We start from the raw sequence: 16,897 nt of genomic DNA on the forward strand, positions 1-16,897 counted from the left end.
CAGAAGAATGGACATTGCGCAAAAATCATTAAAAACTATTAGAATTTTTTTGAAATGTGGGTGTGGAGAAGAATGGAGAGAATTAGTTGGATCGAGCGGAGAACGAATGAGAGGATGTTAGAAATGGTGGGGGAGAAAAGAACAATTGTATATATTATTTATAAGAGGAAGAGAAACTGGTTGGAACATTGACTAAAAAGGAACTATATTATGAGGGATGTGTTAGAGGCGGGAAAAATGAAACATTTCAGTTAACGTCCCACAATTATGCCGTTTCAAGCTAAGGGAGACGATGATTAAGGCAAATTAATGATGATGGAAGAATTGGTGGAATGAGAAAGTGGGAGGAAAGGGAGTTCTCGGAGAAAATCCATGAACACGATGTCGTCCATCACAAACTTACGTGGTCGGGGATCGAACCAGGGATCTCACGCGCTAGAGGTAAGCGCTCTACCACTGAGCTACCATACCCCCTGCAAAGAGAGAGAGAATTGGCGAAGGATTCTACAATTGTTGGACGATATGAAAACAGCAAAATCGTACGTTAAAATGAAGAGGTTAGCGAAAGATCGTGGAGCATGGAAGCTTTTCAGTTGCGGTAAGTGACCTGCCAATACTGTCAGTATATTTATGATGATTGTCATATTGCACCCTTACTTTTCCTGATCCATTTCACATGGTGTTGAAATATTTTACAAATACCCACTGGCGTCTCTGGCATGTAAAATTTGGGGGGAAGGGACATCAAAGAAAATGATTTAAATGGTACTACTTAGCCCTACCTGTTTATAATCTTCTATTTCATTTGTTACCTTTCTGCTTACCTTCACGGAACCTCTAACGTATATCAAGAACTCTGTTATAATCGTGGGGGGCGCGGTGGCTCAGTGGTAGAGCGCTCACCTCCGATGTTTGGGGTCCCTGGTTCGATCCCAGCTCGCGCCGTGTGGACTTTGTGGTGGACAAACACCGTGCTCGTGGGTTTTCTCGGGGCTCTCCCGTTTCCTCCCACTTTCTTCATTCCACCATTTCACTCATCTCTCATCATCACCGCCTTCTTTAGTCTAACCGGCATAAACGTGGGACGTAAAACTTAAAGATTTCATTTCATTTTCTGTTATAATCGCTTCACAACCTGAATATTATACTCCAAATAAATATAATTATTATTATTTATATGTTATTGTGTCGTTAGTAAATAAATAAAATTAGAATATTGAGTATTTTGAACTTCAAAATATTGGGGGGACACGTCCCCCTCGTCCTCCCTCCAGAGATTCCCGTGCAAATACCACAGTATTATTATACGTATGAATCAGATACTAGCTGGAGAGGAAAAGTTGAAAACTGAATTTTGATTCAAAAATTCAGATGAATGCACTTCTACTTTTTTTTTTTTTTCATTACACTGTTGATCTTAGTGAGCCATTAACCCTGAAAAAGGCAAACAAAAGGAAACATAAAACTTCCTTGGAGGAAGATGCTTGTATGTACGCTATGTACAGAGATTCTTTTCTCTTTTTTGTGAATAATAATGATATAGTAATAAAAAAAAAGAAAAAAATATTGGACATGGTAATTTCGTATTTGTTTGACTTTTCTCCTCTAAGTTGAATGAAGCATAACGTTCACATGTAGCGTTGAGCAATGACCTATTTAGTTACTTCACGTAGCATACAATCCACGTTGTTGCTTCCTACCTGGCCGACAGGTAGTTTCTGCACGGCCCCTAACAGGGCATTACGCTATATCGCAGAGTCCCCAAAAGCCAGTAGTTCTGAACGAGCTCAAGCAGTTGTCGTCTGCTACGCGTGGAGTAATTGTGAGAGTGGAATTCAGTCAGTCAGCACGATGAACGCTTGGACGTGTGGTTTTGTTTTGGTAGCTGTTATCTGTACAGTTACTGGTACTCATGTGAGGGAGTGTCAAGACGGTGAGATTTCCTTTTTTTTTTATGTTTATTTATATCTCCATCTTTTTTCTTGTTTAGAGCTAAACTCATTTTTAGAAACACAATCTTGAAATATGTTTTCTAACTGGTGTTAACTCGGTTTCATGAGGGACTTATGTCAAGAATGTTATGATGTAACGGTACACCCACCGTTCTCCAACTTTTAAATAGGTTTCTCTGTTCTTAAAGCGTTGCAACCCAGACAGCACAGCAGTTAGTATTATTTATATTTATAGAAATATGTACAATATGCTGTTTATCAAAGTTTCTGCCGTTTTTATTTCAATTATTTATTTATTTATTTATTTTTTAGATCAAAAGATCCAATATATTTCAATCAAAAATTTTTTTGTAGGCTTTATGTATGGAAAACTACATATAATGTAGCCAAACCCAAACTATCACTTAACTCAGTATGATGTGCTTATTCCGTAGAAAATACGAAAACTTGATTTAGGCGCCGTTCAAAAAATTTGTGGTCCCTGACCCAAAAACTAATTATTGACCAAGATCGCAATCTTTTGATCCATTTTTGGTTTTCCTAATTCCTTGTTATTTGTATCAATGAAGATATTTTAATGATTTACGAAGTATAGGTAAAAGAGAAGGAATAGTGCTACGATAAGAAAATTAAAATCTGTATTACCTTCATATTTATTTTCAATTTAAATATATTTAATAGTTAGTTTCTAGCCTGACATTTGGTAGTCCGAGGCTCGAATCCTGCACACGACCATCTAGAGAGCTCTTTCCTGCGTTCCATTTCTTGTACTATGCAAGGCTATCATGAGAGATGCTAGTTTGACTTTCTAAATCTTGGTCTTGCCTATAAGACGAGATATCTTACGAGTCCCGTGGACAACAGTAGTTCACCCGATTGTTAGCTCTAAACAATGTTTCAGTGTTACATGATTTACACTATAAAAACTATAAATTGATCAAATGTTTGTACTAACACATTAAATAACTTTTACCAACGTTTCAAGATGCTCAAGTCATTACATAATATACAGTAATAAATATGGTTTAAATGTTGCTATATAGACTCTTCGTGGATATCTCGTAAAGCGGAAGTATTTTGATAATTTCTAGATGAAATTAAGAAAAAAAATTAAAGCATAAATTTTGTACAAAAAATTTACGAAACCAGACGAGAAAAGTATTTTGCGAATCAAAAGGAGACGATATTTTTTACAAAATTTATGAGGAAAGAAGAGAAAACTACAGAAATATGCCTTGCGCTTCTAACAGACGTCAGTCTAGGAATATCATGATCAGTGACAACACCAGTTTTAATTTCTAGATGGAGGAGGGGCAAAAAGGGCTAAGCAGCTATTATCTTATACTGAAAAGGATAGTGTAATTACTAGACCTATGTTAACATACATGTTTGAGGGAACAATGTTAGACACTGAAGAAAAGGGAGAGTACTTGCCTCCTTGACCCTCTTTGGCGTAGTCACTGATAGGGGCGTCCAGATAACCACTTAAATCCCGGAAACAAAATTTCTTGTGAGATACTTTTTGACTCTTTGTGGAATAATTACAGGACTACTTTTATGGATGTTCTTTGTTGCCCTATGGCAGGCACATCCCAGTGAAACCCAAGGAAAATCCCCTCGTATTTCTGTTCTTAAAGTTTGTACTGTGGCAAGCACATCCGATTGAAATCCAATAGAAATCCCCTGGATATCTCAATTATCCTTAAAGTTTGTACTGTGGCAAGCACATCCGATTGAAATCCAACAGAAATCCCCTGGATATCTCAATTATCCTTAAAGTTTGTACTGTGGCAAGCATATCCGATTGAAATCCAAGGGAAATCTCCTGCATATCTCTATTATTATCCTTAAAGTTGCTACTGTGACAAGCACATCTGATTGAAATCCAAGGGAAATACCGTGGATATCTCCATTATCCTGAAAGTTCTACTGCAGATGTATGTCCCGGGATTAGAGTTATTCACGAGACAAGCGTTGAGATTGTCTTCTATTGAGAACAGATCATGAAAGTGATGTCTCGAAAAATGAGTCTCGCCTCATATCTCCTCACGGAAATTCTGTTTTGTCTCGTCTTGTGGGTAACTTTACTCGAGATAAGTCGGAGCACGCTGACTCAGTAATTGAGCGCTGACGTCTGGTGCGAGTGAAGTTCGAACTAAAGTTTCTACTAAATAATGTTGTATCTCTGGTTTTCTACGAGGCAAAACAAGGCAGAATTTTCGTTACGAGACAGCTTTTCCGACAAAAAGAAACAAATATTTTTCAACACGACACTGAAGTTTAGTCTCGTAGACAACCCTAATTGTGTCTGTGGGTTTCTCGATTATTTTCTGTCTGACTCAGGGGCAAAAGTGAGGTGGAACGCGGGAGGACGTCGTTTCCCCACTTCCAAAAAGTATCTATAGCGTCCCTCCACTTCCTAAAACCTACAATGGACATAGATAGGCACAGAGACAGCTTGACGTCATAAGTTCCCTTACCTTTTCGGATCCTCTTTTACCCCCTAGTCTGAATCACTTCCTTATGTTAACAATTCAGCTCCTTTAGCGTAAAAGGGAAGTATATAGAAAGTTAAATTATTATTTGAATAATAAACGATCCATTTCATAATAAAAGAAATAAATTCTTCATTTCATTCGGTATATATCATACGATAAACACTTACTGTATAAAATTTACTTCTTCTTTCTTGACTTCAGTGACACGGATGGAATCAGTAAAGTGGGCGGGTAAGAATGCATGAAAATGCGTCAATGGATACGTGAATCATGTAAATTGTTCTGTAGTTTAAAGTAATAGGAACGACGATAAATGTAAGGGGAAAAAATTGGCCTTGTGGTAAAGTGCAGTTGTCTAGTGCAAGAGCTACCTACTCCAATCCATGCTATGGACCATGTGATGGACAAACATCGTATCTGTGACTTTTACTTGGGATTCTTCGTTTCTTCTTACATTCTTGTTCTACCAGTTCTTCCGTAATCATTCGCGTTCGTTTATCATCCGCGAATTAGCGGCGAAATTAAAATACCGCTAATTTTACAGTAATTATATGATATCTTTAAATAGATAAAAGATAATTGAAATATGGAACAAGAGCGCCCTAGACAATATTATTTTGCGTGAGGTACCGTTATCACAAGTCACCTAGTGGCTTTCCGTTTTCAGCTGTTTAGAAACGCGAAAATAAATGCTGATTTTCAAAATGGCTCGAAATCGAAAGCAGATAAGTAAGTCGTGATAACGGTTTCTCATGTAAAATAATATTATCTAGGGCGCTCTTGTTCCACATTTCGATTATTTTTTTTATCTATTTGAAGATATCACATAATTACTTTAAAATTAACGGTGTTTTAATTTCGCCGGGATGAAGACTCTTATGTCTCAACTGGTCGATGCATGATGTACCAACGGGTATTTCTGATCAGATCCAAGACTACAGATGGCCAATTCCGGAAATTTTTAGTTTCCGGATTCCAGAAAGTTAAATCGGAAAAATTCAATATTTCGGAAAAAAATCCGAAATTCGGAAAAATTTTTGAATATTTCCGATTCCGGAAATTTTCGGAAATCCGGAAAGTAATATTTTCGATTCCGGAAAATTTTGGCCGTCCCTAGCCTAGACAGAGAGCAGGTTGAGAAAAGAAGGATAGGAAACGAGGTAGGTCAAATGGAACAACACAAGTGTTGCCAATCATGAATCCGCGAATACTGTAGCTGCCAAACGATCGACTACGCCTTCTTTCACTGTGAACACTGTCTTCTATCAACAGTAAGTTTGTTGTCTTCCTTTGCTCTTTCTGCGTGGTTTATTGAGTATAAGAGCTGTGAGATGATGTCACAGAGCATCTAGTTGGAAATAATTGGCTCTAAAAAGTAATACTTTATTTCGTTTCCAGACAAGAAAAAGTAACAAAATCCATCATTTGATACACCTCCTATTCTCACGATTTTAATGCATTGTTATGTGTCTTAAGAGAAAATACTGCATGAACTCTTTATTTTACACAGAGTAATGCTTCGGATCTCATAAGTATGTTTTCTGTGTCTGTACAGAAATGATGTCCTTTACAAAAAATTGATTTTCGAAAACGCATGGGAAGTGCGAGAGTGACAATTTGAGCCTTATTCCACCAGCATATCATACACAAATCTCGAAAATATATATAGGATCCAGGGGCGTCATTTAGGGGGGCAGGGAGGGCAATTGCCCCCTGAGTTTGAGATTTATATAGACTTTATCAAAAGAATAATGGTAAATCAGTGAAACACGAGAAATTTTACTTAAATCAAGGGGTCTTGCCCCCCCAAGCAAAATCTGAAATGACGCTCCTGATAGGATCAGAAAGATAAATTGAGGTTCCTCGTGGCTAAGCAGTTAGCGTACGAGCCTTTGATGTGGGAGACCGGGTTTAATTCTCGGCGGGAGCTCATGTCATTCAGATTCCACGTTAAACTGTAGGTCCACGAGTAATACAGCCTCGCTGGTAAAAGAAATGTTAAACTGAAAATCAAATTCAAATCCAAAAAAGACAATTTTCTAATATTGTAAATAAATAATATAAGAACACTTCTGAATAATATAGAAAGGTACCTCATTTTGTCTCGTGGGCAAAATTCATTTCAACTTTTTTATATTTGTATAATTTCACAAACAAACTAGTACTCACCATATAAATCACATTTCTCTCTACAGCTACCTAGGAGATAAGAATTGAGAATATGTTGTCTCCCAACCTTATCGAAAAGTGTTATCTACCTTTTATAATTCGAGACGAGACAACAAAGTTGAAGGGTCTCGTGTACAACACTAGTTCACCCAAGTCTGAGATATCCAAACACATTTTAATGTTACATGATTTATAGTATAAAACTATTAAATTCATAGAGTAATTGTACAAATGCAATGAAGAATATTTATCAACATCTAAAGATACTCAAGTCATAATACACAATTCTTCTTTAATTATTAGGTTTGAATGTTGTTATATCACACCCTTCGTGACCTCTCATGAAGCAGAAAGATTTTGTAACTTTTTGACGAAATGTCTCAGAAAATAACATATTTTTATTGAAAGTGCTCTGTCTCGTCTCCAAAATTCTGTTTCGAGATCAATCCTATACGTCTATTGATCGAACTTTATCACACAAATCAGTCTGATTTAACAGGAAGTATCAAAATTCTTTTTTAATAAACGAAAATCGTCTTGATTTACTTTTTCTTCTTCTTTTTCGTTTTTTGATTCAAATAAAGGATGAAAGCTTTTTTTTTCGCGTACAATAAAACTATGCTTTTTCAGTTTCTTAACTGGAAATGATTTCTGTTTTAACTTACAAAATCAATGAAACAATGGGAAAATTTCTCTGGAGCATTTTACCGTTGTATTCTCATAGCTGCGTTATGAATCGTTCAAAACATACTTTGAAACTTTTGTGTTTGTTTTCATTTCGTCTTGTTTTTATTATTACGTAAATAAACAAAAATAAGAAATAAAAGAAGTGAAATACAAGAAATATACATATATATACGGTTGTTAGAAATAACCATTAGAACACATGAGAAGTTTTCTGTTATTGGACTTAAGAAACAGGAAAAGAAAAACAGAAATCGAGGTGAAACTAATTCGTTTCACACCAAAGCTGTTACTTTTACTAACTACATTATATTTCTGTTTGTATTTCTATTCATTATCCTGGGTCTGGTTTACACGAAATGTTGTAATACATGGTTTTGTTATTGTTTAAAGTGGAGTTGCGCTGGCGAAACCGGTAAGGCATTTACTTGCCAACTGGGAGACTCGAGTTTGTTCCCGGCACTTGATACCAACTACATCACTTTTTGTATGGACCGGAGTTTAGGAAGTGGGAGACTTACCTCCAATCAGCCTTTGTCTTACCTTGTTTTGTTTCGGATGTGGGTGCTTTATTCCTTTAATTGTTTAAAATAATATATAGACTATAGTAAACCGTATATTAATGGCATGTCTTTGACTTCGGTAGTTCGTTAATGAACGATCAAAATCATATCATCAACTAATACAATAGGTACTTTCTGAAAATCATCCTAAAGCTAACTTGAATAGAAAATAAACTTTGCACGCAGTCCTGTACCTCCAAAATCTAAGTTGCACTTACTTTTCACTTTCAAACACAATGAAGGAGAAGATCGTGAAATTATTAGCTTAAGGGAAGACTGAACCACTATGTATTCATTAGCTTATTGAATAGCAGCACTTTGTTTTCTAAATCACACACATTTTTCATTCTCTTTCAAAATCCTGAACACTATGCAACTCTGCAATACGACATAGTTTTGTATGGTTACATAACAGTGAAGGATATTTCCCCATACCTATAGCTATCTAGACAGGGACGCCTTGAGGCAGTTGGATTTGAGTTGATTTTGAATTAGGATTTAGATTTCTGGGCTGTCGACATCTGTGGCCATTTAGCCCGATGACGTCCCTCGGTGAGCACACTATCCGGGGAAAAGGAAGGAAGGAAGAGGCCTGGGACCTATAAATTAGGTACCGCCCCGGCATTTACTGGTGTGAATAAGGAAAACCCAGGAAAACCTCACTCAGGGTGGCTGGCCTCAAAAAGCGTTTTACATTTTTCGACCGAATGCCCCCACAGGGAATCGAACCAGGAACCGCTCGCACCGAAGGCGAGTGTGTTAGTTACTACGCTACAGAGGCCACTGACTTGATCTTGAGTTTAACGTCCCTTTCAGCAGCGAGGCTAGGTGAGACGGAACCTACTGATTAACGTGAAATCCGAACCACATTAGCTCCCGCCCGGAATCGAACCCGGGTCTCCCACTCCGAAGGCGCGTACGCTAACCGCTTAGCTACGAAGGAGCTCTTAAGGCAATCGAACTGATTGTCAATTGTGAATTGGGTCCCGCGCCTAGGGAGGCCCCGTACTAGAGTGTACTATACTCTTGGCTTATCAAGTAATAAACAATACCATATTGCAAATTGGCTGGAATTTGTGGCCGACCAAAAATTATTCCCAATTGTGCCCTGCACCTCCTAAGACCGGCTCTGTGTCAAGAGTTTTGATAGCCACGATGTTAAAGCGTCTACCTACCAACAGGATAGTTCGGGTTCGATATCGAATTGGAGATATTTATTTATCGTTCTATCCACGTTCAAATGTGGTTTCGTGGTTTACTTAAAAATTGTTAAGTGTCTGTATCTTCGGATATCTGAAAGGTAAAGGCAACTGGTGCGTCGCGTTGATTACGTCACCTTAAGTCTAGTATTGCAGACGCTTACTTATGTATAGGCCTTGTTGCCCTCTAAAAAAACCCGAGTTGTACGTACAATACCTTTTACATACAAGACTCAAGAGTTCCTTTATTTTTTATCCAGTATATGGATATTCTCCTAACAGGTGACCTACCCTACATTTACTCCTTTTATTAGCACGAATCGTCTTATTTTTTCCTTAAATGACGATGATTCACCACCCGCATTTTTGTAACACCCGTGTCCCTAGGCCAAAGGCAACCAGTGAAAGAGATCAGTCATTTGCTAATTACACCATCAAGATGAGAGCAGCAATTGCAACTGAGGAGCCTGCAATACAGTTTCTTCCTTGTTCAAGGTATATTATCCGACGTAAATAATATACCAATATGTGGTAAGTGTTCGCTACATTCAAAGAAATGTTGTCAACACGTGAAAACGGCTGAATAGTTTGAAATGAATTTTAGTTCATAAAACCTGCCTCGAGCTAAGTTTTTCATCAAATTCCTTTGATTCGAGGATATATTCTCAAGAAGATACGTAGGGCTTAAAATTTTTGCAGAAAAGTGCCACTCACGATCCTCTCAAGCTTGAATCTTGAAATTTGGTATAAAACTACTAAACATTTCAATACTCTAATTGGGCATATGCCTGTTGTGTTGATTAATTAATTAATTAAAAATAAGTGAATACGTGTCCCAGCGGTTTTGAAATTTCCCGTTGAAAAATCGAAGTTATCTGTTGTTTGTGATAGCATCATGAGAAAACGACTGACCTGTTTGAAACGGATTGTGGAACATAGTTATAACCTTCCTCAAGCTAGGTTTTTACCACGTTACTTTGATTAAAGGGCGCATCATAAGTGGCTACTGCGATTCAGAAATAGGAGTATATACCAAAAATATATTAAATTTCGGGCAACCATCATTAAACTTTCATTGATATGCGTATCTTCAGAGGTGAATGGGGCCCAAATGTTTACCATAAAGTATTCTTCTCGTACAAAGAACAGGCTTTGCAAATAGTGCGAGATAATTTAAAATTATAAGTATTTGTCACGCCTTAAGTCGCACGAAAAATACGGTGGGATACGTGGAATTCTAGTCTGGAAACATAAAGTAATGGAGAGCTATGTTCAAGTGAGCCAACTAGGTGCAAAGATAAGTAAAGCGGGATTTCGAAGAGAAATGTGACAGAATGTGCTTATCCAGAACAGGATTTAATGGCAATGTTTTGTTTTGGTAACGATGAGACTTTGGATCTGGATGAATATGATCAAATTACGAGTCACATCATCGCTCTTAGTTTAAAAAAAAATGTAACATGATTTTAAAAGAAAAAAAGTTTCGATTTATTTTAGTCAGTTGGCAACTTTGCTGTGTTGCTTATACGTAGAAAGTTTTACTAAATTTATTTTCAAGCAAGCTTAAGTCTCGATAAATTAATTTACTTTCTACGTTATGAATGACTGTATATTGATGAAAAAGAAAGAAGACCGAAAAGGAAAATGCATGCAGAGAAAGCAGGCCACAGCATTTCCTAATGCAACTCAAGCTAATAAAATAAAAATTAAAGAAACATAAAGACATACACATTGCACCAGAAATCCAAATGCGAGAAACACGAATAACTTCTTTTTTATATTCAGAGATATAAAACACACAAAAAAATCATTTTGTGTGAATATGTAGGCTAACGTTCTTCTAGAACCTGTCTCAGACCTAATAGAAAGATACCAGTGAGAAGATCCTCACATTTGCTGGTTTGTGTGGCAAAGACAGATGCACTTCCCTAACATTCTGCAACGTTCCATTTTATTGTACGTAAAAGTAGGAGTAAATTTCAAGTCAATCCTTATTAACTTGCTTCTTCTGTTTACTCCGTATATCGTTCTTGCTATGTAGATACTTATTATTACTCTTTTACTGTAGATATTAAATAATGTAGAAAAGCAAGAATGTATACGGTTTACTCAATATTATTAGGGTCGTCAAAAAGCAAGAATGTATACGGTTTACCCAACATTATTAGGGTCGTCAAGTCTAAGAGGCTTAGGTGGGCAGTTCATATAGCTAGAATGGAAGAAAGTAGAAATGCTTTCAAAGTCTTGACTGGAAGACCAATCGGAAAACAACCATTAGGAAGAGCTAGGCGCAGATGGGAGGACAATATTAAGATGGATCTCGCAGAGATAGGAATACAAAGTAGAAACTGGATTCAATTGGCTAAGGATAGAAGTCAGTGGAGAACTTTGGTGGACGCGGCATTGAACCTCCGGGTATCATAGGCCACAGAGTTAGTTAGTTAGTTAGAAAAGCAATTCTCCTAAGCGGTTAGCGTACGCACCTTTGGTGTGGGATTTAGGATTTAGTATTTATAATTTTGGGTTTTCGGCATCTATGGCCATTTAGCCCGTCATGTATGAGGGATGATGTCCCTTGGCGAGCACAATATCCAGGGAAAGGGGAGGAAGGAAGCGTCCTAAGACCTATTAGTTAGGTACTACTTCGGCATTTAGCTGATGTGAATGAGGAAAACCGAGGAAAACTTCATTTAGGCCTGAAAAAGCTTTTACATCTTTTCGTCCGAGTTCCCTCACCGGGAATCGAATCCACCTTTGGCGTCGGAGACCCGGATTCGATTCCCGGCGGTAGTTCATGTGGTTATGTTTCCACGTTAAGCTACAGGTCCACATCTCATATAACCTCACTGCTGAAAGGGACGTTAAACCCAAAATCAAATCGAAAGTTGTGGGCAGCGGTGGCTCAGTGGTAGAGCGTTCACCTCTGGTGCATGGGGTCGGTCCCAGCCCCCGCCAAGTGAACTTTGTGGTGGACAAACACCGTGTGCGTGGGTTTTCTCGGGGTTCTCCCGTATCCTCCCACTTTCTTCATTCCACCATTTCATTTATTACTCATCATCACCGTCTCCTTTAGCCTAACCGGCATAACCGTGGGACGTAAAACTAAAGATTTCATTTCATTTTCACTTCAAATAAAAAGTAACTCTCTTGTCAAACTCCTTTCCCCTTACACCTTCATCTTTCATTGCTTCGCCTATTCTGAACTTCACCTCAATCTCGTGTAAATTTCTTAAGAATCTAGGATCTTTCTATTTTATCTCAACCTTATACAGTTCTCCCATCAAAATATCACTTTTCACTCGATCAAAAACCTTTTCGAAATCAATATAAATCTTATAAATCTATTTCTTTTTCGATAAACTTGTGTATTTACCGATTATCGAAGATAACCTAATGGTATCTCCTACGATCTTTCCCGTCCTAAACTCAAAATTTTAATTTTATATTCGTCGACGCCATCTCCGACATGTTCTTCTGTGCTCTGACTCCAGCAGCGCTTTACATAGTCTCACGGATGTGTCAACTGTGCACCCTATAGTTCAGCAAATTCTACTCTCTTGCCATTCTTTACGACTTGCAGGTTGCGATGTCCAATTTTGTTGGGTGCCTGGCCATGCTGGTATTCCAGGGAACGAGCGTGCTGACCGTGTTGCCAAAGAAGCTGCCCTTACAGGACCTGAGTATCCGTCACCGCTTCCCAGCTCTGATATTCGCCCTGTAATCAACCGTCTTCTCCTTCAGCGCTGGCAGACAAACTGGGATGAGCACCTTCAGAATAAACTGCATGCTATCAAGCCGCGACTTGGTGTTTGGGCCACGAGTTCTCGTCCTTCAAGACTGGAAGAACGACGATTGGCACGATTACGTATCGGGCACAGCCATCTGACCCATGGCTACCTGTTACGTCGTCAGAACCCGCCTTCCTGCACCCAGTGTGGTGCATTTCTGACCATCCGCCACCTTCTTGTGGAATGTGTTCCTCTTGCTCCTGAGCGAGCCCGCCTTGGCTTACCAGCTGATCTGTCTACCTTGCTTGGAGACGATGTCCAGATGATCCAGCGAGTTTTCACCTACTTGCAGCTTTTGCACGTCTTGCGTGATTTGTGAGTGCATTTCTCACATTTCTTTTAATTAATTTATTTCTGCTTTTATCTACCGTTTGTGTTTTTTCATGGTGTTTTTATGCTTGTCATAGCATTTACTTGCTTTTATCTTCTTTACTGCACTGTCATATTCATTACTAATTATGGGCTGCCCCACGTGTGTATACCTATTGCCGAGCTGCCCCGGCAGAGAAGATTAACATGCTGTTGTGTACTAACCCGTCCTTGTGTTTGTGTATCGAGTTTGCACATTTCTTGAATGCTATGACTTTTAATTCATAAATGACCGAACACCTTTTACGTACTCCAGACTTTGCTTTTACTTTATTATATCTATGATACTATGGTTTTTTTCTTGGGTGCTTCATTTTTCCTGTCAGAGAAGGGTGCAAAAGACCTCGATGTCGACGCGCCCATATAAACCCTTTCCATCATCATCATCAAAATTTTAATTCTAAATTTGTTTTGGCTTATATACAACCGTGTTCGATATTCGCAGTATAATTTTTCCCGTGCCCTTTCTTGGGGAAATTGCTATTGCTTATCTATACGCGCAATCCACGGTTCGACTTCGGTTTGGCCATTAACTTGATTATATATAATATGAGTAATGGTTCGCCTCGGATTCCACTTAAACTGGGAGTAGATCTCTCCCTGTAGCGTCATTTGCGATTTTACTTTGAGAAAGTGTGTGTGGAGGGAGGGGGTACAAGCTCGGCATGTATAAGTAGAGTTACACATTTTTTTTCCATTAAAATATGATTATACTATTCATTCATTAAATGTGCATATCTCAAACACAGGGGCAGGACAATTGTTTCGTTCTGCCCCCTCTAAATAATTCCCCGAATATCATCTCTTCGTGACTGGAATCAATACGAAAATTCTTTCTGTCTGTGATCGTATCTCAGTAGATATGATTAAAATACGTGCTGAGGGTAGAAGTACTCCAGTGGCGCACCCAAGACATGACTTCGGAGTTTAACCCCTTCACCAATATATTAGGGAAAAATAAACATTTACAATAATAAGCTATATCAAAAAAAATCACACTTATATTATAATTATGAGATTGAGCGCTTCAATCTACCTCTTTCCTTGATTAAATTCTGCGTACGTCACTATTGAACCCTAACCATTAAACAAAGAAGGCATGTTGAATAATTTGATTTATAAATAACTGAAGTGCGAGTAGCAACTGATGAAATATTATATTGTTACCGGTGTTAAGTGTGCACAAAACATTCTAAGAAAATCGAATCGGAAGAAGTGACTACAAAATTGGTTGCGAAAGTTGATCCGAACCAGTGGCGTATTTAGGGGGGCTATTGGTCTGAAAGCCCCGAAATAAATTTGTTAATTTTTCGCATTCCACGTATAACAATAATCCTTCTTAACATTTCTAAGAATTTCATTGACTTTCCATTTTCTTATGCTCTTTGTTCAGAAATAATAGTGTATTTGTCAAATTTCATTCCATGTAAGAACTACGTTCTTTTTTCTTTCTTTCGTCCATTCTACTCTTCTGTTTCTTTTTCATAGTTGTTACTTTCTTCCGTTTTTTCTATTATACTTGTCGTCCATCGTTAGTAAAACCAAAACTAAGAGGAGCTAATAAGCGAAACCACACCGACTTTCACGGATATCAACATAGCAAAGGATTATTTGCATCGTTTAGTTATAAAGAAAGGTAAATATTTGAATTAAAGAAAATCAAGAGGGGTGGAATAAGTAGCCCGGGGAAATTAGGTAGACCAAGAGGATGCTTCCTTTTTCTTATATGAATAGAATAAAAGGTAGATTCATTACTAAATTTTTGTGTATCATATCACATAAGATTCACCAGTCTGCAATTCTTGCCATTGAAACTTCAATTGATGCATAAACTAAAATATATTTAATTCTCAAACTCAGGTGGGCAATTGCCCCTTGCTTCCCCGTGTAGTACATAGCCTCCACAAAACAAAATTCCAAATACGCCACTAATTCTGAACTGAGACAGAAGTACAAAGGAAGAAATCATATCAGAAGTAGTGATATTTTACCTTCTAAATATATTTAAATGGTTGTAGTTGTTTAACACGTCATTCTATGACTAATTTAAGGAAAGAATGTGGTTTAGTAAGAAATAAGGCATCGGCTTATCTATATACTTTCCGGTTTACTGAAAACAAACTTTCTCTCTGTCTCTCCTTTTCTTTTTTCCCCTCTCTCCTTATCACCACAAAAATATAAAGTACTCATACCTTGACCTTCCTGTTTGTAATCTTATATCCACAAACAATAAAAACTAAAGTATTTATCAAGATCACTATATTCATAGATATTATCCTAACTACAGTCAGCAGGTCTACATTTTTTGTTTTTGTTTTTGTTTTTTCACAAGGAAAATGAAGAAGCCTTAACGCTTTAATTTTATTTTATGGTCGTATTATCCTTGAGTTCATAGGTAAAGACTTTTTAACGACTATCTTTCAGGGTAGGAAAAAAAATGATACGTTTTAGTATCCTCTTAGCCAATCGTTTCTTCTGTATTCTTTTTTCTTTTCTTGTGTTTCCAAAGTTTATAAAAGAAACTAAATGAAACCCAAGGATCTTATAAAATAGAGGTTCTGCCCTTACAACAAAATCTTGAAGCCATACGTCACAGTTTCGCCACCCCTACTCTGCCCACTCCGCCCAATAGGATCGCAATGTTTTGAGCCAACAATCATGGCGGAAACGAAAATAGCCAATCAGGCGATGCCGGAAACGAGAGTAGCCAATCAGACGTGCCGATGCTCGGTTTTTTTCTTTTTTTCTTTTTTTTTTCTTTTTTTTTTTTTTTTTTTTTTTTTGCTTCATCGATTTAATAGGATGACGATACATATGGGCCGATCCTCTATTTATAACATCCTTGATGAAATCCTTAACATTTTGTTGTTATGCCTGACAGGTAAAAGAACATCGATAATAATTTAATACATGTAATTTAAATAACTGCTAGTAATGAAAGTAAAGACCAAAAATACATGACTATATCCGTCACAAACTCGAGTGGCATGGCATTTATCCAAGAACCGGTGGCGTACGCAAGAGAGGATTTCGGGATTTAATTCCCCCTTGAACAAGATATTATGTAAAAGTAAACATTACTTTCATCATCATAGGTATTCTGCCATTATTGGCAGGTCAATTGCCGCAACTGAGAAACTTCCATGTTGCTAACCTCTTCGTCTTCACGTACGATTTTTCCGTTTTGCTATCGTCCATTAGTTGTAATCTTCTTCTCCCCTCGCTCTTTTTCCTGCTACTATTCCTTATAAAACGCTCCTCATGATACAGTTACTTCTTTGCCAATGTCCCAACCAGTTTCTCTTCTTCTTCTTCTTTTTAATAATATCTAAAATTGTTCTTTTCTCCTCTACCACTTCTAACACCCTCTCATTCGTTTTCCACTCGATCCAATTATTTCTGTGCATTCTTCTTCACGCTCACATTTCGAAAACTTCCAGTCGTTTTTCATCATTTTTGCCTAGTATGTTTTTGACTTATACTAAACACGGAACACTTTTCAACTCTTTATTCAAAGCCCCACAAAATAATATTTTCTTTCTCCTAAAGGCTTCTGTCGACATTCTATCCTTGCTTTTACTTCACGTTCACACTTCATATCGTTACTAATAATACTACCCAAGTGTCGAAAATACTATTCATCTGTCCTATTTTCTCCCTTCGTACTCCTATATT

At 37.6% G+C, this 16,897-nt stretch overlaps 1 protein-coding gene across 1 annotated transcript in view; it reads left to right on the plus strand.

The window, feature by feature from the left end:
* The first annotated feature begins 1,647 nt into the window (after window positions 1-1,647).
* The window catches only part of LOC145665144 (NPC intracellular cholesterol transporter 2 homolog a-like), a 66,606-nt gene continuing 51,356 nt past the window's right edge, over window positions 1,648-16,897 (plus strand). The window contains exon 1 of the mRNA XM_081732424.1: window positions 1,648-1,933. Coding sequence (XP_081588550.1) covers window positions 1,648-1,933 — 286 coding nt within the window. The remainder of the gene's footprint in view (window positions 1,934-16,897) is intronic.

The sequence above is a fragment of the Thermobia domestica genome, chromosome 11 (genome assembly GCF_964235325.1).
Source record: "Thermobia domestica chromosome 11, izTheDome1.hap1.1, whole genome shotgun sequence".
In the NCBI taxonomy this organism is placed as follows: Eukaryota; Metazoa; Arthropoda; class Insecta; order Zygentoma; family Lepismatidae; genus Thermobia; species Thermobia domestica.